The 26,256-nt window shown below is 32.7% G+C and overlaps 1 protein-coding gene across 1 annotated transcript in view; it reads left to right on the plus strand.

Annotated features, from left to right (window-relative positions):
• The first annotated feature begins 5,377 nt into the window (after window positions 1-5,377).
• LOC126774534 (uncharacterized) overlaps window positions 5,378-26,256 on the plus strand; it is a 203,717-nt gene continuing 182,838 nt past the window's right edge. Inside the window, exons 1-2 of the mRNA XM_050496097.1 lie at window positions 5,378-5,599; window positions 5,666-5,873. Coding sequence (XP_050352054.1) covers window positions 5,378-5,599; window positions 5,666-5,873 — 430 coding nt within the window. The remainder of the gene's footprint in view (window positions 5,600-5,665; window positions 5,874-26,256) is intronic.

Raw genomic sequence — 26,256 nt, forward strand, 5'->3', positions numbered from 1 at the left:
TCTTATTACAAAATGTTATTTATTTTACATTCAAATGGTTGCAATCATGTTTGTGTAATATCAAAAAGGTGGGCTCTGAGTTTGTTAAGAAAATCGTATATATATATACAGAAATCAGATATAGCCTTCTCGAATTAAATAGAACACGTGAATCTTATCTCAAGATTGCGGCTTTAAATCGGAGCGAGTATTACTGAGTTTTGTAGATTCAAAGAAAAGGAGTCGTGATAGAATAAAATTTAGACATATCCCATATGGCTTCTTAATTTTATAAATATTCACGGAACCCTTAAAGATATTGGAGAATGACTTGATTAGCTTTTACTCATTGGCCAGTATCTTATATACAAGAGCTGTTTTTATTACAAGATAAATGTTTTTGAATCGAATCTAATTAAAACTGTATTGAAATAATTGCTTAACACGAGCTTAAGCTCCTGATAAGAAATGTATCGCGAGTGTATAATAATGAGTTCAGGGTGTGACTGCAGCAACGTGCATGCTTTAGTGTGTTTATGTTGACACATGACAATTTGACGCTGTCACACAAAAAATTGTCTCAATATTGTAAGGTGCAATAGTTCTCTGAGAAAGAAAAAGACTAGCCCTTAGATTCAATCAACAGCCAATCATTGTCCACTGCTGAACATAGGCCTCTCCAAGGTGCGCCAAAGCTCCCTGTCCTCCGCCTTCCGCATCCAGTTGGTGCCCGTCACCTTCTTAAGGTCATCGGTCCACCTGGCTGGAGGGCGCCCTACGCTGCGCTTGCCGATCCGCGGTCTCCACTCTAGGATTCGTCTGCTCCAACGGCCATCGGTCCTACGACATACGTGACCAGCCCACTGCCACTTCAGCTTGCTAATTTTGCAAGCTATGTCGGTGACTCCGGTTCTTTTCCGGATAATCTCATTTCTGATATTATCCTTCAAAGATACTCCGAGCATAGCTCACTCCATAGCACGCTGAGCGACTTTGAAACACTAATCAAAATCTAATTTCTTATTTCGCTTGAATCTGTCTTGTCATTGGTCGATGACGACCGATGACGTAATATACGACCAATGACAATTCAAATTACAGTCGGATGACTTGTACCAACATTTAAAAACAAGACGGTAAATCTTCTAGTTATATAGTAAATACTAATATTGTTTTACAGTATTTATTATATAGCCGAAAGACTAACAAAACCGTCAATTAGTCAATTATACAGTAGTGTAAGAAGAAAATTATTAGGTGTTGAAATCATCTTTATAATTACAGGCACAAGAGACATTTCATCTTAGGTCCCAAAGTTGGTGGTGCATTGGCGATGTAAGCTATGCTTAACATTTCTTACAGTGCCATGTCTATGGGCGTTGGTGACCACTTTCGTTAGAACCTACCTATACTATAGAAAAGGTATAATATATATATATATATATATATATATATATATATATATATATATATATATATATATATATTACATATATTACATATATATATTACATATATATATAATATTACATATATTACATATATATATGACAGTTTGCGTAAGTACATACTCGGTCTTGTAAACACATAAACAAATTATTCGTATGACATTTTGTGCCATTATTATATTTTTAATCTTTTAAGGATTATATAAATCATATTAGTCATTAAATTATGCAAAGTTTTTTGTAGCTTAACGTCGTTAGGATGATGTATAGCGGCATTCATCACAGGAAGGGAAATTTTGTAAGATAAATCAAGTGATACATTATCGTTACTTTCGCCAGATTAACAGAGTTAATGTCGATTTTATTGTAAAAGAATAACAATTCTCTTCTCCGTAAATTGAGATTTTTATTAAAATTGAGGTTTTACATGATGTTTGAATACAGATACTATTTTTATTAATACTGAAATGATGTTTTAATGAAGTAAAGGTATATAAATATTTAAATAGTAAAAGTATAAAATTGCTCATTAGAAATATCAGACCAACAATCCTGTGGTACTCGCAACATCATATTGATTTAGTTTCAAGTATACAGAAATGTACGGAAATAAAACATTTAATTTGTAGATTAAATTAAATTAGTTTCGGTATATATTGTTAAAACATACATACATAACATACTTACATATATTTAGTTAAAACCCGTATTCGAAATATAAAATACGCTTAATTCGAGGATTAAAAATGAAAATGTACTGGAAAATTCATACCGCTAATTCAAATCCCACAGGAGTTAAGCCAAAACCTCCTTGCTTAAAACAACTAAATTGCTCTCAATATAAATACTTTTACTATAAAAGATTATAAACACGTACAATGGAAAAAAGTTAAATCCCTTATGTCTAAGACAAAAGGTTTTGAAATACAAAAAAAAATCGAAGTATAAAATTCGTCTGCAAAGTTTGAGCATAGAAATAATATATTATATATATTATATTATTTGTACCATTGGTATCATAGTAAACTCTATCCACTATTACGTACTGAATATTTTTTTTTTATATTTTGGACGAATCACGAAGTATCTCATCCATATTTATAGATAAAATTAAAAAAAAAAAAGTTTTTTCTTTCAAACAGTACATAAATAAATTTTTTTATAAAAGATGTATATGCCAAGTGTCTCTTAATCTTATCCACTCGTGCCAAAAAACATTTTTTCGTATCTCGAAAAACATGTTTGCGAAAACAACCCAAATGGTTTTATTGCCTAAAGATTAAAGTAGGTCCGCGCAAATAATTAATTACTCCATTTTCGATTTTGAGATTGCCTTATTCTAAGTGTGTCAAAATGTAACAAAATTTAAATAAATTTGCTTCATTATAAATTGTCAACGAACAATATTTGCGTATAAATAACACTTTTTGACTGTGGCTTTTTAAAACATTTTTTCGTATCTCGAAAAACATGTTTGCGAAAACAACTCAAATGGTTTTATTGCCTAAAGATTAAAGTGGGACCGCGCAAATAATTAATTACTCCATTTTCGTTTTTGAGATTGCCTTATTCTAAGTGTGTCAAAGTGTAACAACATTTAAATAAATTTGCTTCATTATAAATTGCCAACGAACAATATTTGCGTATAAATAACACTGTGGTTTTTTCATGCATTAAAATATACAATGATTTAAATATCCAGATCGCGATTTATTTAAACAAAAAATCACGTTGACGTAGCTTTCATATGTATAATTTTTTTTAAAACTAACCTCTGAAAATGTCTCCATTATAACATTGCATGTTACAAGATGGTACAGATGCGAAAAAATGTTTGCAAATGGTTTTATTATGTTTCCTTAATACGTTAAAATAACTTATAGTAGTAATAATAATTTGATTTTTTATGCAAGGTCAAACATCTCCTCAAAAGGGAGAGGAGGCCTTAGCCAAGCAGTGGGACATTAACAGGCTGTGACTGTTACTGTACTGTAAACATCTTTGGATGATATTAGAATAAAATTGACAAATATTCGAATATTGTTGCAATATAATATTTGAATGTAACGTTTCTGACATAAAATAATTTCACTTCCAACTTGCGCACTAAGTTGCACTGTTTTTGTAATTTAGAGACTGTTAATGTTTATTTATATTCATCGTGATGACTGAATGTATCTGATAATATATCCACGCGTAATAGGAATTGATAAAAATCTTGCAAGAAAACGCACAGGCCGGTAAATTTATAATAATAATAATAACCTGGGACATTATTCACACACGGCCATATGATCTCAAACTAAGCAGAGCTTGTACTATGGAAACCAGACAACTGATATACTACATATACTTTTCTTGTAAATACATACTTATATAGATAATTAAAAAAAAACCCAGACTCAGGACAAACAGACATATTCGTGCACACAAATGTATATCCTGGGTGGGAATCGAACCCACAACCTTCGACGTGAAAGGCATCTACCACCCCCCTCAACCGGCTCGTCCATTTCTAACCAAATACGTTGACATTTCATAAGGTATATTTGTTTTACGTAATAGTATGCGGACACATGGGCCACATGATGGTAACTGGTCACCACCGCCGAAAGGTACAACTCCAGTGCAATGTACCTCGTGCCTGTATTATCTATTCTTAGTGTCTATTCTGTAATTCTATTCTTAGTATTATTGTCAATAGATATGAATACCACATCAACGGGATTAGTCACTTTTACGTAAAATTAAATTAGAAACAAAGAAACTCTTAATGATAAAAGTATTTCAAAGAATTTATTCTTTTCCAGCTGTAAACAACAACTCAAGTATTCTTTCTGTACAGTATAATTTGACCATAGAAAAACATAATAACGTGTTTTATAATAAAATGTAAATATGTTGATATTATGCAAATGACAAACTTTAGCGGTCTTTTTGAGTCTTGCTGTGTTGATGCAATTTACATTTCGTTTTACGAATGCATTTCGCTAGCGTATTTTGTACATTTTATATTTAATCATTTTAAATTGAAAATAAATGTTGCACCATTTAATATTATTCCATTGAAATTGATGCAATTATGAAACCATGAAACGTAATCAATTTGATTATGATTTTATTTTGGTAACATTATAGTATCTAAGAAAATATTAAATTGTTTGGTAAAATACGCATGGTGTCTTATTATACCATATAAAAATAAGTAAACTCTATACAAATATGAAAAAAGGATGTTACTTGAGCACTTTGTAAGTGTTGTTTCCTAATTGAATTAGCAAAGAACTCTCCTCTTGAGGATTGAAACTCATTCCTTCAATACGAGTCCGTGGAAAAACATTTAGCACAATTAATTCGGACACTTACATTTATTTCACAAGCACGAGATGATTTATAATCACGAATTAAGGACACGAAAAATGTTCGGTTTGAACACGCAATCATCGGTGATGATTCACGTGTTACCACAAGCCCATCGCAGCTTATATACTCGTATTATGTATATTGCTGTTTTTATCGTTATTGTACTGAATGATGAATTTCTGCTTAGACCAAAGGTTAACTTATAAAGAATGCCTGCCTACCTTTGTTTTGACTGCACAATTTAATTGCACGATAAAGTTGTTTTAAATAAAACCTATTTGTTATTATAATATATATACAAATAAACTTATTATATCATACCAGTAACAGTAACCAGTAACCGCCTGTGAATGTCCCACTGCTGGGCTAAGGCCTCCAATGAAGGTTTATTATATCATACGCATATCTAATTAACATCGTAATTAACATGACCTTGAATAATTCATGCAAATTTCGTCTAACATCAACATTAGTTCCTAAAAACAATGCGATAAGCACTAAGAACTATGTCTAATCTAACAAATTTCTTTCACAGATAACAAAAATGAACGAACACAAGGACTGTATCGGACGCTTAAATAAATAAAATGACTGTAACGAATGCAATGCCCACTCAAAAGCAATGCCAAGCCGTCATCACCAAACGCTTCAAGAATCCGACCAAATTCAAGATGAACAGATATCGAATAAACATTATCGTTATAGTGATCATTCTCGCGTCGCTGCCTTATAGCTCAACTCTTAACCTACCCAGCGGAGATCCTGCGCCGGGCCGGTCACCAGGACCACCTCTAGAAACGTTCAAAGACATTCTAGACCCTAAGGGAAAACTAGAAACTAATATAGAAGTGCCGGGTGACGAAACGATTTACGACGAAGTTACGACGAACGATGAGATTGCGACAACAGTGAGTGAATCGAGTTTGAGTGAACGAACAGTGGACGATGCTTGTGCGTACGCGAGGATTCCGAGTGACAGTGATGACGTTGCGACGTTGAGTGAACGTGACAGTGACGTCAATTTGACAATTAGTCATTCGATCTTCGAAACGGCGGAGTTGGTAAAAGGGGTGCTTTATGACGGTAAGTTATTATATATAGTACATTTAAAAATTATAATAATTACAGAACAATAAAATTATTTTAAATCTTATGTAAGCAATTGTTTCACGATGAATTTATTTATTAATTCAGATCTCCAATAGCTATACACAGGTGCTTGTAACTATTCACTATTTATCAAAGGAGAACACATTCGAAATAAGACAAACAACAAACATTATTTATAACTTGTTTAAAATTACCAAACAGTGTACGTAACACTAAAAATATCATATATATAATAAAAAATATATAAAAAAATTTATAATAACAACAAGCAATATACATAATAAAAATATAGTAGATTTTTAACTGAGTTTTATATTAAATTAATAAAATTGCTTCATTAAAGCTTTTTTAATTATAGTGAAGGTAATAATTAATAATGTTTAATAATTAAATATATCGAATATGGTAATAGTATTTCACATTATATCTCATTAGTGATGAATTTCCAAGAATATCTGTGGGGTTATTTCTGTGTGAACAAACTCAAAACTCGACGTCGAAGCCGATCGTAAAATATCAAAAAGGGATCAATTATAATAAGATGATAATGATTCGCCTGACCGTTTTCGACCACGGCGGTCAATCTCAAAAGAAACTAGCCAAATGCGTAGGACATACTATAGTGTATAAGTGCTCTCTCCCATTATCCGATGAGACCGCAATCCGACAAGACCGGATCAACGGCTGTACGTGCTTTCCGAGGCACGGTAGTTGACACACTTCCAATTTTCAGACTCCGGGCTGCTATTGAGATTCTCGACTGAAAAACCCAATAAATTTTTACTGTCCCGGTCTGGGGTTAATCTATGCCCTCGGGAACTGCGGCTTTATATCAAGTCACTAGATCAACGAGTCATTACAATAACTATAATTACAATAGTTCTTTATTAGTAAACTATTTTGTATATTACATAGTTTATTACAATAGTTATAATATATAAAGTCAGTTTTGAAAATTTTACCATCAAATCTTTCATCGAGTGGCTAATTTGTTTCTTATAAGAACAGCTTTGCTGATATCGATCTTGTTAAACCCCTACTACGATATTAAATCTTTTGCTCTTATTGTAAAACTCACTCCATAATCACTCACTCCATAATAAGTGATTAAATAAACAGTGAATTCTTTATCTCCTTCTCGGACGATGATGGGATGTCAAATACGACACGAGCAAAAACTGTTCAGGCTGTGTGGATTTGCAATTTTTTATTTATTAACACATGTTGTATACATACTAATAAAATAAGTGATTTTCATGAATTTTCTTGTATTATATTATTCCTTGTGTTTGCTTCACATAATATATGTTATGTAATATTTAAAAACAACAATTTATAACAAACAAATAGCAAAACACAACATTTCTCGCGCCAAGTTGTAATACCTCGTGTATTGCCAAGAAGTTTTAAAGGAGCCAAGTCATTAATTTCCGAATAAATCTTAAGACAACGATTTCGTAGAGTCGACGGATAAATGTTATCCGTTCTTTATTTTAAATTTCATTCTGAAATATTGAACGTTGGATGTTTTTAATAAGAAGATTCATATTGCGTATATATTAAGAATATATGAATATATTTCAAGTGAAATCTGCAAACGAGCTATGAGAATAAAACTTCAAGGTCGAATTTCAGTTTAATGTTTCATAATTAAACATAAAACCAATAGAACTTTAATTATTGTCACGCTTTTTAGGACGAAGTTACTCTTCAGAGACTTGTAGAATGAAAGCTAGGCTGGTAGGGCTTCAAGCCTCACAACTATTTTGCTATAGTGTGTGTGGTTACAACCTAAGTAAATATATGGTATATAAGTATAGACGTGCGGCGTGCATGTTAGCTGTTTACCTTAACTAATATTATAAAAGCGAAAGTGAATTCGTTTGTTAGGCTTTCACGTCTACGTTACTCAATCGATCATTGTCAGGCTTACAGAAAAAGGCTTAGGTTATCCACAGTTGCCCCCCACACACGCGGATGAAGGCGCCAGTGGAAACCAGTGTTTTATAATAACGGGTGAAACTAAAATGTTTATTTTCATTACTATTAAAATATTAATGAAATACAATTGAATAGTGTCATTACTATATTTTTTGTTTATATAATTACTTCCAAATTTTTATATTTCATAGTGCCTGTTATTTAATACAGGATATATAGCGAAATAACTTTGTTTCATGTGGTTGACCCATGATAGTTCTCGCTTTCATACATATTTAAGCGATTTATCAAAACATTACATAATTTAAAATAAAATTGAAATCGGGTGAGGCGTTCTTTAAAATGTACATACAAACAGTAGAAAGGCCCTGTCAAAATGCAATCCGTGTAATTGAAAACGTATCGGTGATTTCGACGATACAATTACGCATAGCTTAATTGGCGAAGCAGAGTCGAAGTTTGAAATCAACAGTTCATATTGAGAATAGCATATTTTTCACCTCCATACAAATACGAGCTACAAGACCCGACTGCAGTTTACTCTGATGTATGACTGCCTCGGTCTAGTGATTATGTGTAAGGACGCATAACCGGTGGGTTGACGTGGGTTCAAATCCTAGTTCGGTCTACTAAAAGTTATTGAGTTTTTTTGGCAAAAATTCTCAATAGCAGCCCGGAGTCTGGAAGTTGGAAGTGTATACATTCCCATGCCTCGGAAAGCACGTAAAGCCGTGGTCATGCGCCTGAACTCTTTCCGGTCGTGTCGGATTGGCATCCAATCGGATTATGAGAGTTAGGGAAAAAAGAGTGCATCTGCGCAGGAAATATTATGGTTCACACACTTGTGAACCATAATATTTCCTGCGCAGTTGGCTAATCTTTCTTGAGATTGACCGCCGTGGCCGAAATCGATCTGGAGGACATTATTATTATATTATTATAATAGTATGATACTATGATATATTGAAATATAATGAATATAATGAGCTAAATTATTAATATATTATGTATTTATTGACATAATAATGAATACCATACAACAGCTAATAATCATTCTTTGTATGTTTATGCTTTTTATAATCATAATTTGCATTATTATTAAAAAAAAAACTTTAAAATAGTGTATAACAATATTGTAGTGACTGATTTCTTTTTAATAGGTAATTACGAGTACATTAAAATCCAATCGAAAAAAGTATTCGTTCGTTATTATACTTCTTATTCTTACTGTAACGTTGGGAAGGCTTATTGTCTTTTTGATGGTTTATGTGTTAGAGAATGACAAAGGCATATTTTTATCTCGAAAAAAATGCTTTATATTATAATATCTAGAATAAATCTTATACGTGTAATAACTCTCAGTGCTTTTACATTTGTAAGCGAAGCTAGTAGTAATGTGCTAGTCGACAGTCAGTTGACTGGACCTAGCACATTACACTCGATCTGGCTGCTTTGAGGTTACCTTTAATCAGAGCCTCCCATTTGATATTAACTAGTTGTCAACGTCAACATCGCATTCCAAAGGGAATTATTAATTAAGTTTCAATCTCAGCGAGTTGGTAATTTGACTATTGTACTAATGCAATATTCATAGCTTGCTACATAATAATTATTGTTCATTGACGTATCGTTCTAGTTGGCCAGTCTATAATTACCTTATGGATTAGGGGACGAAATATCATCCTTTTTGTTAAATATATGTTTTAAATTGTCACATTTTTAATTATTTTCAAAACTACTAGTAAATGACTTTTCACACGCATAAATATGAAAATGTCGATAAGAAAAGTCACAATGCCATAAAATTTTGAGTGAAATACAAACTCACACGCTCTAGTAAAAGTATCTTGAGGGTCGAAGTCTTACTCATTTCTTTCTAGCTCTTATTCATCAAGTATTTTGAAAGTGCATTAGAGGACGTCGTCCCAAGAAAACTTATTAATAATTCGACTAAACCACCACCTGTCGAGTCTCGATGTCTGAACTTTGGCAATAATAATAATAATAATAATTTATTTTTTCAAGTAACAAGAGTCATATACAAAATTACTTTTACTTAAAAAATAAACTACTATCTACTACTTATATAATTTACTGGTCCAGCTGAAACTTTACAACAGCGGTTTATAAATATACAGTCAAGTCTGTTAGCAATCATGATTAGGATTTTGTTGGAGCTGGCCAGCACTCTGTGAACCAAGGATGCACACTTTTTTCGCATTGATGCGTAAAAATAGTCTATATTCGCTTCAGCAAACATCCCTGAAGCACTACAGAAGTGAGGCAACCCCATCAGCATTCTAAAGGCGTTATTGTATTCTATGATTTTAATGTATACTAAGCCATTACATGTTGTGAATATGTCAGCTATGTCCATAAACCCATGCTTATGAATGATTACATAACAAATACTATTATTTGTTAGTAACTTCACTACAGCTCCCCATATCGGATACTAGCATTAACATCCCTTAACAAAACTGTATCAAAAAAGTATATAGTTCTTTAATCTATTAAGTGGCTAAAAAGTTATTCATACTCGAATACTAATAGACGAAATAAGGATTATATAAGTTCACTGATACCCATCGTTTTAATAATAAACATAAATAGGAGATTTCGGGTCTAATTTTTACAGCTCGAACAAGAATGACTCGATTTCTATCGGGCGCGTAATAATAACACACTAAGACACCCGTACAAGCAATGTTTTAAATTAATGAAATGCGTTGTTTTATTGTATAAATTTGAAATTTACCTTTTATTTTTGTTCGAGTTCGTTGTCACGCCGAAATATAAATCATAAAGTTATCTTATGATTAATTCAAAGTTGATTAATTCTTTTAGGCACAAGACCAAGGTTAGGCGCATGGGTGATGTATAATATTTCTTACAGTGTCCACTTATTGTCGGGTGGTCCATTTGCGAGTATGCCTACCTCTTTTAAAGAAAAACAACGAGACTGTACTATAATTGGGTTCCACCAAGGCCAAGATATCCCAACACTGAAAAAGAAAAAATAAAATAAAAAACGTAGTGTTTATTAATCTAATAAAAAAGACAAGACACAATACTGAGATCAGATTTAGCTATTCTAAAAAGATAGTCAGTCAGTTTTTTCTGACGATAATTACTATGAAACTATTCAATTACATCAGATAATTCTCCTGATCCCATCAGTTCAACCTCCATTACTCCAATCCTTATTCAGTAATCCTGGTCTATTTTATAATCGTCAGACGGCCATTAATTCAAGGGCTTAATTTTAGATCTTCAAAGCCTTTCAAATGCATCCATACGTATAATGAGAGAAATTGGAAAATTATGTTGGTACGCTGAACGTAAATGATTAATAAAATTAATTTCTTTGATAAAATAATTCTAAATATATGTTTAATAATTGTAGCGTTACTGAAAATGAATAATATTATTTTCATATTTTCGTTATTTATAAGATTCCCAGCATCATTAAGAGTATTTGGTAAATATATAAAAGAAATGTTTGGGTTTAATAGTTCATTCATATTAAAAACCGACTATTTAATACACTTACTGATACCTAATATTCCATATTTGACTAAAATGTTTTTTTATAAATTGCTAAATTAAATTCAATCAAAGCTTAATTTTACTGGTGGTAGAGCTTCGTGCAAGCTCGTCTGGGTAGGTACCACCCACTCATCAGATATTCTACTGCAAAACAGCAGTACTTGGTATTGTTGTGTTCCGGTTTGAAGGGTGAGTGAGCCAGTGTAATTACAGGTACAAGGGCATAACATCTTAGTTCGCAAGGTTTGTGGTACATTGGTGATGTAAGCGATGGTTAACATTTCTTACAATGCCAATGTTTATGGGCGTTGGTGACCACTTATCATCAGGTGGCCCATATGCTCGTCCGCCTTCCTATTCTATATAAAAAAAAACCATTTTAATTTATTCGTAATACCTCTTGTAGGATTTCATTGGAATATCAATTTTAGGATTCTAAGAAATTATGACTGTATAATATAATTTACGTCTTACTTTAGTAATATAGCGCTATATATCGAGCAATACGCTAAAATCATACCTATGATGATCGATGTTATAATTAGTTTTCGAGATATACCAAACGAAATATGCATAAATGACGAGCCGGTTGGCGTGGTTGGTAGAACACTTGCCTTTCACGCCGAAGGTTGTGGGTTCGATTCCCACCCAGGACAGACATTTGTGTGCATGAACATGTCTGTTTGTCCTGAGTCTGGGTGTAATTATCTATATAAGTATGTATTTACAAAAGAAAAGTAGTATATGTAGTATATCAGTTGTCTGGTTTCCATAGCACAAGCTTAGTACAAGCTTAATTTGGGATCAGATGGCCGTGTGTGAAAAAAGTCCCAGGATATTATTATTATTATTATTATTATAAATATATTACTGCCTCGTTTGTCTCACGAAAGAAATTCTGAAGTCCAGGGCGAGCCACTAAAAATGTTATTTGGTTTTTATTTCGAAAATTATTAGTGTCAACCCGAAATCTAGAGTTGGAGTATGATTTTTCCGTTACTGTTTTTATTTACGGTAGTAATTCCTATAAGAATCTTTAAATACTTACTACTTTTAATCCTTCAAAGATTATTCAGTTAATTGAAAATATATATAAAAAAAAGTTAAAGGAATAATTTATAATTTGATTAATGACCTTTTTTTAAATCAACTTAAGGACCCCCCGATCCCTACTCTTAAGATAATCTTTAAATTACATAAAATCGAGGATAATAACTGTTAAACTGTTAAGTTGTGTTGTATTTAAAAAAAAAATATATCTATATATGGTAAAAGTAATTTTATTAATGAATTTCTTCATCTCTAAAGATTTTGTAGCCATATTCATGCGCTTACATCCCATAAATAATTTAATTTAATGATAATTCATTCTGATATTTTATCTAATGCCTCGTTCGTCTCTACCCTGATATTTATTTTCCTCTTCAATAAGACAAATATTTCTCCATCCCTCTATAGATATGACATTAATTTATTTCTCAGTTAATGTCATTATAGTATTCATATTCATTGTGACATTCACAGAATATTTTTCGCTCAAGCCATAGATAGTAATAATAATAATAATGTCCTCCAGACTGACTTCGGCCACGCCGGCCAATCTCAAGAGTGATTAATCAACTGCGCAGGAGATATTACAATGTGCAAGTATGTGCGCAAACACAGGTGCACTCTATATTCCCTAGCTCTCATAATCTGATTGGACGGCAATCCGACACGACCGAAAAGGGTTCAGGCGTAGAGCCATCGGCTTTACTTACTTTCCGAGGCACGGGAGTGTACCCACTTCCAACTTCCATACTTCGGGCTGCTACTAAGAATTTTCTGACAGAAAAACCCAATAACTTTTTATTGACCCGACCTGGGAATTAAGCCCAGGATCTCCAGGTCTGCAGCCTTACATCTAGCCATTAGATCAACGAGGCAGTCGTCGAGACATAGATAGTAGATACACGCCAGAAAAAGAAAAAAAACACATTTTAAATGTATTTTATTAATCTTAAATCGTTTAGCTATCGTAAAAATATATATTTATCGGATTAAAAGCGTCGTGTTCAGAAAAACAAATGGAAATTACCTCTTCAATATTACTTACCAAAACTTTGTGTAAGGTATAATAAATTATCACTTAGTTTAGCGACAAAGTTTATGGGAATTTGCTGGATTAGTAAATTATGACCAGCTTGACGCTTAACAAAGTATGATATTTTTTCAAGCGTAAGTTCGATTAACGCACGATTTCTTCGAAAACTTCACTCGCACCGTATAATCAATTATCGTAAGTCATTTCAATAAACGTTTGCACGTTCTAATATTGAAAATGGCATTTTGGAATTAAAAAAATAAATCTTTATACTTTCTTTGATATCTTTATTTGAAATTCTAATCTGTGTGAAATTATATATTTGATTATTACAGACGAGCACGTTGGTAGAACGCACGATGATTCGAATTCCAGGTCAGCCTAATGAAAATTCATTGGGTTTTTCTATGAAGTAGTTTCCAATAACGGCACGGATAGTTGAAGTTCGTCTTGTGAATAAAAACCTCTAGTCACAAAAAAAAACAAAACAGAGAATAATGCAAAAATTGCCATATAAATAAATGTTGTAAATAATAATACTGATAGGTACCTAGTATACTCAATTAAGTTAAAGTTCCTACAAAATATTAAACTATCATTATTATTAAATTGTATTCACAGATAATATAAATCGCTTTCGTGTGAAACATTAAACATAGTAACTTACTATATAACACTTCTTACATAGACTTTGTCCTAGAGATTAACCGCCGCCGAAATTGGATCAGTAAAGCTATTCTGTAAGACAAACTTGAAACTCACTGCAGAGCACGATCCTGAAATGTCAAAAAGTGATACCGGGACATTGATTATAATAAATAATTAAACAGAACATATAAAAACAGCTTATCACCGTTAGTTCATATCAAAAATGTACGTATAAAATACGAAGTGAGTGCTTATAGAATATCACTGCATTATTGTTAATACATTCATGATAAATGTGAGGACGTATACAGTAACAGCCTGTGAATGTCCCACTGCTAGGCTAAGGCCTCATCTCCCTTTTTGAGGAAAATGTTTGGAGCTTATTCCACCACGCGGCTCCAATGCGGGTCTGTGGAATACACAGTTGACAGAATTTCAGTGAAATTAGACACGTGTAGGTTTCCTTACGATGTTTTTTTCACCGTTAAGCACGAAATGAATTATGATCACAAATTGCATAGAACAACACATGAAAATTCAGTTTACCCGGGTTGGAACCCACGATCATCGGTTAAGAGTCACGCGTTCTTACCACTGGGCCTTCTCGGCTTTTGAGAGGATGTAGTATTTCTTAATTTCCGAGTGCAATCCGATTTGTAAAAAATGTTTATATGTTTTATTATCTGTATTAAGGAACAGCTATATACTTTGTTTAGTTGCCAGTTTTCTTTGGAAGAATATTAACTATATCAAAGGAGTTAATAATCTGTGGCAGGCGCGCATTTATATAATGTAAAATTAATCTTCTTTGACTGGTATGATCGTTTATTTTAAGGTCAAATTCGGTGCAACGTTTCTTATGTAACGTTTAAGTATAACGTCATCATGGTACAAAATATCATGATACTCCAATTTTTACTTTTAACGCGTGTACAGCTGCAAACACTGTTTTACTGAAATAATTAAAATTATAAAATTTTCAAAATATATAGCTATATACTAAATATAAATTTGTAATGTGTATTTTGTTTTTTTTTTAATTTTAATTTTGTATTTTAAAAAATGTCTGTACATATTACACACAGAAAAGTTTAATATTTATTATTATAATATAAATATATTCTTAACTATTCCACTATTTACTTAGATAAAATAAATACAATAGATCGTTATAACTATAAAAAGCTTTTAATTAATGTTAAACTTTTCTCATCTTGTATGAAAAAGCACTTTAAGCTGCTAGTCATGATCACAAAACTTGTGAATAATTAATGGTTGATAATTAATTAATACTTCCTTTTTTTAGGAACCTCATTTAATGTACTTACAGTATATTTTCTGAGCTTAAGCGGTGACAAGGAAGGCTTTTACGTTGGATTAACTTTACATAGATATGTTACATTGATCATGTATATATTACATATAACGCGTATGTGTTACGCGAAACTCAGGAAGAATTATTCTCTCTAAATCCTGCTTCCCCCTCCCTTCATAAGTCCACGCGTGCTGGCTCTCGATGTCACCGCCCTAACGTGACATCAATGCTATCGCGTACAAAGAAATTTGGCAACTCCTTTCTTTGTCGCACTTCAAAAAAAAGAAATTCCTCACCAGTTCACGTTTTCCCCTCCTCTTACAACCCGGGTTCCTTCAGACGAGGCGTGAAGAGGCATCTTGCGGGCAGGCAAGGGCGACTAGTGCAGAACATTCTTCCCGACTGTACTGGCCATCTTTGCGTTTGGACTCTACTACCACTTACCATCAGGTGGAGTAGAGTCATTTGCCCCCCGGCGCATATAAAAAAAACTCATTAATTTTAACGTAATATGATATATAATATTATTTAATTTAATTGTCTATATCTATATCTAAATCTTGTAGACCACAGAATTAAATTAACAATATTTTGATGACACATTTTTTATTTGTTTATCATCATGCTTATCCATACGGACTTGCAATCCTCGGTTAATAAACACAATTAAAAAAAAACAATATCCTCGTTTTTTATCAATATGCAATATAAATGCAGAATTACTTACCATCAGGTGATTCATTTGCCAGACTAGATATTAAAAAAAAAACTCATCTTAGACCGTCAATACGCCGTCAACAGAATCACAGACGTTTGTTCATTGTGTTTGCAATTAAAATGTCTCCCTAACCTTTTAAATCGGTACATGGTAACAGTGTATTCATGTTTGCCAGTAGAATAACGAGTGGGCGTTGCCTTCTCAGACGTGATAGCACAAAGCCAACACGGTAAAAATGCAATGCATATGCAAATACAGTCGTAAAAAATACAAATGCAAGCTCAGTTTTGCTGTATTTTTGCGCAATCGTCGAAACGTTTGTATAAACAAAACGGTTGAATTTTGCTAATGCACTAATGCTAAGTTTTTTTCATAAGACGTAGGTTAATGTTGTAATACACACTTACAAGCGTTTTGAATCACAATTATAAGACTTAATTAAATGTAATGTTACCGCCGGCTCAGAATGTAGTTTCTACTTAGAGGAACTTGTAAAAAACTTAGTCGTTACGGATTTGTTCAAGTTTTTATTTAGTTTGGTGGCGAGGCCCGTTTATATACAACAACAAATATAACATGGGCCATGGATATAACCACGCGCACAATGGACATAACTACATTATTCCCAAGGCTGGTGGCGCATTAACACCACTATTTCTTGCGAAACGTGTAGGTTTTCTCATTTAGTTCTTCTTCACCACCGAACACGAGCAAATGATCGCTTACTGGTTCTAGGATTGAATCCACAATTTTTTTTTATGCCTAATGGTAAGTGGTTACCAACGCCCATAGACATTTTCATTGTAAGTAATGTTAACCATTGCTTACATCGACAATGCGCCACCAATGTTGGGAACTAAGATGTTATGTCCCTTGTGCATGTAATTACACTGGCTCACTCACCCTTCATACCGGAACACAACAATACCAAGTACTGCTGTTTGGCGGTAGAATTTCTGATGAGTGGGTGATACCCAATCATACGAACTTGCACAAAGCCCTACCACCGAGTATAATCGGCTTATGTACTAAATTTTATTCGTTTTACAGAAATTAAATAAAATCCTGTCCTAAACAATTTTTATTCATTTATTAAAATATGTAATATATTAATTAAAATATTCATAAAAATATATAATTTAATTCCAGATACTATGTACAGTCATTTGTATAATATATAAAATTAAAACAAAAAAGAAACAAAATACACATTACAAATTTATAGCAAAATACGTCGTCTAAAAGATTGTCCTGTGGCATTTAATTGTCATTTTGAAATAATAACTTGTAACAATTGAATGTCTTCAAAATGCTTAACACAGAAATACACGTAACATACATACGACAAATTGTATTTTTTTTTAAGTTCGTGCAGTCTGCGACGTAAAATTATAGTTAAAATTAATTTGTGTTCTCAGCGAAGTGGAATCAGTTGTTTCACACGTTCATAAGCAATGGAGTACAGAACAGTTTGTTGCGCAAAAAGTTACTGCGCAAAAAAAATAATATTGAGGCTTAATTTCGTCTGGTAAACATTTGCGTCACCCTCTTGTGATTTCCACAGTTTATTACTATGAAATTTTAGTCATACAGAAATATTTTTTTAAATTTAAATACTTATTAAAACCGTGTACAATATAATATAATGGGGTAAGTATTTTGTACTTCTTAAAAGGTCTTTCATGTCTTTATTACATTGACAATCATAAACTAACCGGATAAGTAATACAGAGAACGGTTTGGTGACAGGCACTAAGCTTATTTATATACTAAACAAATTTACTTATTACCATCGTGCTTACATTAGTGAAAATTTTAATGCAAATGTTTTTATTCGTTAAACAATAAATCTCGAAATTGAAAGAGTTTTTATGTGTTGATTTCTAAACTTTTGTATAAATAACTAACTTGAACAATATCTATAAAAACTTATTTATCTCTAATTCGTCGAGCAAAATATATCTATGAAAATTTAAAACTTATCGTTGATAGTAAGATAAGATTATAAAATTATAAGTAACGCTAAATTCTTAAATATACTTAATCTAAGAACTGCTTAATGGAATCAACGTTTCTTCTATTTTGGTGTTAACTCACGAAACCTTTGGCTTATCTGATAAATTAATCAGAGCTTTCTTATGTAAGTTCTGACCCACTTCGCTTCGGCTGTTTGCACAATTTCGTTAAATTTTATTCAGCCCCGTATACTGCTTTGTCTAATCGTAAGTCATTTTCAAAATTAAATTTAATATTTTTTTCGTCTAATTTTTTTTAACAAAAGCATGAATAGGGATTACAGGCTAGTACTATGATATACATATACATATATGATATACATTAATCATATTAAATTAAAACATAGTTTATTATGCAATTATTATTATACTTATTCCACAACGCTGCTCCACCGCGGGTTGGTGGTTGCACATTTGTCAGAATTTCATTTCACTGATGCAGGCTTTGCAGCCATTGGACCATCTCGGTTAAAGCCAGTATTCATTTCCTATAAACAAAGTTATGAACTATATTTAGTATGTCATATAGTATATTTCAATTTTATAAAAGACCACTTTATTGATAACTCGATAGAGAATTGCCAATAATTTAATATCGAGTAACCAACAAAATATTGACTGTGTTCTATATAATATGAAAATAAAAAGAAAGAAAAAAATAATACTACGATCACTAGAATTTATATCCTATCACGCCGTACATCTTTTCTCTTCTCTCTCAGTTTATGACGTGGATGCTTGCCTTTCACGCCGTTGGTTGTGGGTTCGATTCCCACCCAGGACAGATATTTGTGTGCTTGAACATGTCTGTTTGTCCTGAGTCTGGGTGTAATTATCTGTATAAGTATGTATTTACAAAAGAAAAATAGTATATGTAGTATATCAGTTGTCTGGTTTCCATAGTACAAGCTCTGTACAAGCTTAATTTGGGATCAGATGGCCGTGTGAGAAAAATGTCCCAGGATTATTATTATATAATATTTATTATTTTTAAAAACACTGTTATGCCTTTACTTATAATATAATAATATTATTAATATTATATTATCTGCACATCAAACAAACAAACCTTGGGAGAGGAATATGTTCAGAAGTGAACAACGATTGGCTGTTGATTGATTGATTGATTGAAACAAACGAAGCTATTCTGCTTCTATTTTTTTATAGAATAGGAGGACGAGCATATGGGCTACCTGAGGGCAAGTAGTCACCAATACCTTAGACATTGGCATTGTAAGAAATGTCAACCATCGCTTACATAGCCAAAGCGCCACCAACCTTAGGAACTAAGATTTTATGTCCCTTGTGCCTGTAATTACACTGCCTCACTCACCCTTCAAACCGGAACACAACAATATAAAGTACTTCTGTTTTACGGTAGATTATCTAATGAGTGGGTGGTACCTACCCAGACAAGCTTGTACAAAGCCCTCCCACCATTAAAATCATCTTCATCCACTAAATCAAAATCATACCATTCCCCATACCTTGAAGTTGAAATTTCCAAAAATCTTTTCTTAGCGGTATCTTACTAATAAACATATATTCTAGAAGCAGTAGTTTTGCTTCTGCGCTGATAGTAAATACGAACAAACAATTTTTAAGCACATACATAATTGACTTCGACTTTTAAGAATAAAAGAACTTAAAACTAATAGCAATACACATGAAATTATTATGTTAAAGTGAATTTAATTCATTGAATATAATATTTATTACATCAATAATAAGAGCGGATTCAACACGGAAAGTCGATTAAGCGGGACATGAGATTTTTCGTCATAATAATAGAATTATTCAAGATCAATCTTGAGGATATTTCCGTTTTCATTTTTGCTCGAAGGGTAACTTTAGAGTGATGTAGGAAAAACATTGGATGTTTCTAGCGAAGTTAAATTTTACTTGTATATATATATATATATCTGTGATGTCTTGGTGGGTAGAATACATGAAGCTTAAATATAGATTACGGATTGTAATCCAAGCAAGCGTTACTAATTTCACATGCGCTTAATTTGTGTTAATAATTATTTATCTTGTGCTCTGTAAGGAAATATTGTTAAGTTAGAAGGAAAATATTCTTAAGAAAAGTTGTAGAACATGTATGTTTCGTTGTTTAATACGGTATTACGTAAGCCAGCACCGGCACAGTCACTACTAACACTGGTAGTGTTTCTACTAAAAACGGAATGCTTCAGAGTCTGACCAGAATTGTAAAATATGTAATTAAATAATACACTTAAAATAAATTAGTTGTTATTATTAAAATCGATAAAGGAGAACCATTAAATTTAAATCAATAGATATTACTGGTCATAAACCCTGGCTAAATTCGGGGTGATTAAACAATTGGCAGGGTAGAGAGGGCTCGAGCAGGTAATCCTGGCAACCTAGTGACGTAAAGCAATATGAATTTATTTGCATAAACAGAAGGCTTTAAAAGTTATACCCATGAGAAAAAGTTTTAATATGAAAGTTTTATAGGCTTAAGGGAGGTACGCCATGTATCGGGAGAGATCTTTGGATTAAAACTTTATAACGAGTTGTTGCAAAGTTTCAATTCTACATTCTCGTCAATTGTAATTGAAGAAGTGCTACATATGGAAATATAGTTTGTATATATTATCTAAGAAATATTATTTATTTATTCTTATTTTATTATTTTCGTATTTAGATTAATACGAATTAGCATCAAAAAGTCTTCCATCGTTTCATTTTTTGTAGGACGATTATTGGCCAGTCCCCGGAATATAAGCAAATTGAAAATGAAAATCTGGAATGGTCCAATGTAGCCACTGGGCTATAATATGTGAATCTGAACCGAAGATTGCGGGTTCATTTCTTGTTCGGCGAGAAGGAAAACGTTGTATTATAGTGTAATAATTAACTCACAAACTTGTATTTAAGCTGTGGATTGAAAAAAGTTGTAAACCTTCAACTATATACTCCCTGAAGAGGGGACGAGGCCCTTTCAATAGAACATTTAAAGGCTTTTTCATTAATTATAATGTTATTTTATTGAAAAATAATGATAATATAAAAAAAATGAAATTGATCTATTTTTCGAAACGAAATCCAGACCAGTTACTAATCTTAATACTATAAGCAAACGCCATAAATTAATAAAAACTCAGTTCCGCTTTAATGTGAAATCCAAGCTTTTCACGTCAATGGTCCAAAAAAATAAGTATATGACAATGTTATATACTAAAACCCTCTCCCCAAACGTAATACATAATTACATATGTTTTGTGTGTATTAGTTTAGTATTTTTTCAGTCATCACAAACGAAATACCTCCTCATTTATTAGTACAGTCGACGTAACCTTTTGAAATGGCACGTGCAACGGGCAAGCTATCAACGGATACGTCATTCTCCCTCCCCAACGCCACCTCATGTTTATGTAAGCCATTGTAAGAATTAACTACTAAATTCTATTAAATCAATGTCGGATAACTAATCTATATATATATTTACATCGAAAATAAATAAGAGAAGCATTGAGATATCGATAACTTTTGTTGTTGATTTCTGTACCATTACAAAGGGCACTGTTTGGCAAAGGAGTTGACGAACTTCGGCAAACAGCTTTGTAGCAACGATATGGACGTCGAAGAATGACAAACGACTCGGGTCAAGTTATCTTCGACTTCTAAGTCAACTATCATGAATATAATCTGATTTATAAATTAGCAATTATTCATTGTCAGAAAAATACTATTTGTACCTTTTCGTACCTAAACGATGCCGTGACAATAGAAATTGAAATTACGTTGAATAGTAAGGTTTACTGGTGGTAGAGCTTTGTGCAAGTTTGTCTGGGTCGGTACCACCCACTCATCATATATTCTATCGCAAAACAGCAGTACTTGGTATTGTTTTGTTTGGAAAGTTGAGTGAGCTAGTGTAATTACAGGCACAAGGGATATATCAACTTAGTTCGCAAGGTTGGTGGCGCATTGGTGATGTAAGCGATGGTTAACATTTCTTACAATGCCAATGTCTATGGGCGTTGGTGACCACTTACCATCAGTTGGTCCATATGCTCGTCTTTCCTTCCTTACCTTCCTATACTATAGAATAATAGTAAGGCTTATCGTGGCAACAATATCTGTCTGTAAAATAAATATTAAAAAGCGTTCTCTTTGATCATAACTGTGATTCAAAAGTGCTTATTAGAGCCTACTCAAATATTATTATATTACATTATTTTTTTATTATAGTATTTTGATATTTAATCAATATATAAATTGCTATTCACATTTTGCAATGAGTTCCAATTTATAATAACTGATATTTTTAATATGTACTAAAAAAAAATATTTATACTTTATTCTATTCTTTTTTATTAATCCCATCCCAGCCCATAAGTGGCTGAAACTATTAATAAAATACCTGTATTTTTATTATATTTTAAATGATAAGGCTGGTAATCTTGCTATGTATTACACTTTAATATTGTTAAATTTAATACAGCCGTAACTTTTAAAACCATTAAAACAATTTTACGCTCACCGCTCGCCAGTTTATTGTTTCATTGAAACAATGGTCGGTGTAACGAAGACTTTCTATACATATAAAAATATAATAGGGCTACCTATGTTTTTACATTTTCTGTAACATTTTCCTGTAGGTACCACCTACCAGGTATTCTACTGTTAAACAGAAATACTTAGTATTGTTGTGTTCCTGTGTGAAGGATGAGTGAGTCAGTGTACAGGCACAAGGGACATAAGATCTTAGTTGTTGGTGATTAGTTAAACAGTGCCGTGACTTCTTATTTCGAATGTCAAATCAATAACGACAGAAAGAAATAAATCATGTTTAACTAAACAGCCGGTAAGCAAAGTTTATATCTAAGGTCGTTAGTAGATACATTGTTTATGATATATTATAGTTTTTTTTCAAACGAACAAGCCTATTTATTCCATTCGTTATACTAATGTGCTGTCAATCATAGATTCTAAGATATTATTTTCTCTTTCCTCGTATCCATAACATTTGCTCGCTTACTTAAATGTCCTAACTTATATTATAATGCTACAGTGAGATTATCTATTTGTTTGTTACACTTTCACGTCTTAACTTCTTAACTGATCATCATGAAATATAATAATAAGACGCAATAACTAGTGTTGAATATATATACGTATATTATATAAGTACGGGCACTAGGTAAAAGTAGCTAATGTTACTCCTTGAAGTTTAAGTTTTTTGCGTAACGAATTTCATCAAAATCAGTGTACACGTGTAACAGAGAGACAGACAGAGCTGTTTCGCATTTATAATATTAGTATACCTCGTTGGTCTAGTAGCTTGATGTAAGCCCGCATACCCGGAGGCCCTGGGTTCAATTCCCAGGTCAGGCTAATAGAAAGTTATTGGGTTTTTCTGTCAGAAAATTCTCAGTAGTAGCCCGGAGTCAGGAAGTTGGAAGTACACCCCCGTGCCTCGGAAAGCACGTAAAGCCGTTGGTTCTGCGCCTGAACTCTTTCCAGTCGTGTCGGATTGCCGTTCCATCGGATTATGACAGTTAGGGAATAGAGAGTGCACCTGTGTTTGCGCACACACTCGTGCACTATAGTATGTCCTGCGCAGAGATTGGCCGCCGTGACCGAAATCGGTTTGGAGGACATTATTATTACATTATTAGTATAGATTATAACCGTAAATGTTTTCCAAGTACACATCAATATATATTAATATCTCTGAATTTATTAAAAGAGAAATGAAACAAAACATTTAATATTTACGTATGATATTATGTTTATACATTGTGCATATAGCATCAAATATGTCACTTCGTATTTAGCAAATGAACGGGAAATGCAGTTAGCATTCTTGTTACTTTCCCGAGCGGATGATTTGAACTATGAGTGTAATTTTTAATTTTTTTGAGCTTTACCTTTAAAATTTTTAATTTGAATGGATTTTTAATTAAGATTTGGGTATACTTCACTTTAATCAAAATTAAAAAGCTTGATATTAGGGTAAGACTACCAACTCGCATTGGACCAGCATGGTGGAATAAGCTCCAAATCTTCTCCTCAAAAAGGAGAGGAGGCCTTAGCCCAGCAGCGGGACATCAACGGGCTGTTACTGTTTGTATTGAATAAAACCATTTTAATTAAAAAAAAACGATTCAATTGAAAGTTACCGATTTTTTCTTTTTGTTTTCATTGAAAACAAACATACTTATATAACATGCCTCACGTATAATTAGTTATAGAATGAATATGTACATAAGATAAACTTTGAAGGTGGGGCTAACTTGAGAGGATATCGCTTTATGTGGTTTTGTTAGACGAAAGAAAAAATGGATAGATTGTTTTAAAGTGCTCTTTATTTATTTAAAAGCCGCGTGCATGTAATATTCTAAAATTCTAAGGTTTGAATATTTATATGGCGTGTGTGTATGTTTATATGACAAGCTTATTTTGAGTGCTCTTCGTTTTAGCGCGAAATGGTAGCTTTCATGTACAACAGCATACATAATCACTATAAAGATTATGGACTTAACAACATAAGCCCCAGTTCTGGCAGGCTGCCTAATTCCTTTTAAAAGCACAATACAAATGTCAATTGGTAGATATGAGAAACAATTTTGTGGACTCGCTGCATGTTACTTTTATGCCCTTAATAAATGGAGGATTAGTGGTTTGAACTGCTAGTGTGTCATTGTGCAGGTCCACCCGGGTGGGTAACGGTCATCGTTCTACTACTGTACAGCAATATCATGTTTGTATTTTGTATTGTAACGAATCGATTTGTCTATGAGGTTTAAAGCCCAAATTAATTTTCATGGAGCCGACATGGCCCAGTGATATAATCACGTGATTATATCACTATAATCAAACATTGTGAGTGCAAACCAGGATAACACTGGCTTTTTATATGATTAATATGGCTTATAATTAATCTAATAAGGTGAAAAGACGACTGCCTCATTGGTGTAGTGGTTTGATGTAAGGACGCAGACCCAGAGGTAGTGGGTTCAATTCCTAGGTCGGGCCAATAAAAAGTTTTTGGGTTTTACTGTCAGAAAATTCTCAAGCATCCCGGAGTCTGAAAGTTGGAAGTGTGTACACGTCCCGTGCCTCGGAAAGCACGTAAAGCCGTTGGTCCTGCGCCTGAACTTTTTCCGGCCGTGTCAGATTGCCGTCTCATCGGATTATGAGAGTGAGGGAAGAGAGAGTGCACCTGTGTTTGCGCACACACTTGTGCACTATAATATCTCTTGCGCAGTTGGCTAATCTCTCTTGAGATTGGCCGCCGTGACTGAAATCGGTCTGGAGGACATTAATAGGGTAAATGAAGGAAAACATTATAAGCACATGCATGTACCAACACTAAAACAGCGTGGTGAAGTGAACTCCGAACTTCCTCTTGGACAGGAGAGGAGACATTTACTCACCTTTAGTATATTAACAGACTTGTTTACCTTAATTACTTTTATAATTAATTTCTTAACATAATCTTTATTTCTTTATTTTTTTTATTTACAAAATATAAATAAACATTATAGGTTGAACCAAAAGCGTTTACTTACTTAATACAGTTTGTATATATTCCACTGCCGTTAAATTGACTAGGTACGGCCACTTCTTGCAATTTCTGCGTCTGCGGTGGACGATGTCTTGTAATCGGATAGTGCCAACCGCAATTATGAGTATGGCTCGTACGCTGAGAGTTCCATAATTTAATGTATAAATCGTTACAGACACATTGATTTTTGTTTATATTAGATTATGATAAGTCATAGTATCTATTCATGTTAGAGACAATAGGAATGTACGTTTTTAATTAAGTTTATGTCGATTAGAGAAAATAATATTTTTAATAATAAAAAATTATACCTTAGAAAGGTATAATTTTTTACCTATTTTATATTTATATTATACCATTAATTATACCTTAGAAAGGTATAATTTTTTACGGTCTTAGAATGTTTAATATTTTGAACGTGATATTTCAAGCTGTTTCGAAAAAAAAAACGACAGCAAAGTCGTCAACGTCAAAGCTATCTTCCGTTTTTTTAATTAAACTGAAGTATATTTCTTACGTAGTTTTACGACTATCTTATACC

Source organism: Nymphalis io, chromosome 16, assembly GCF_905147045.1.
Source record: "Nymphalis io chromosome 16, ilAglIoxx1.1, whole genome shotgun sequence".
NCBI classification, from domain to species: Eukaryota; Metazoa; Arthropoda; class Insecta; order Lepidoptera; family Nymphalidae; genus Nymphalis; species Nymphalis io.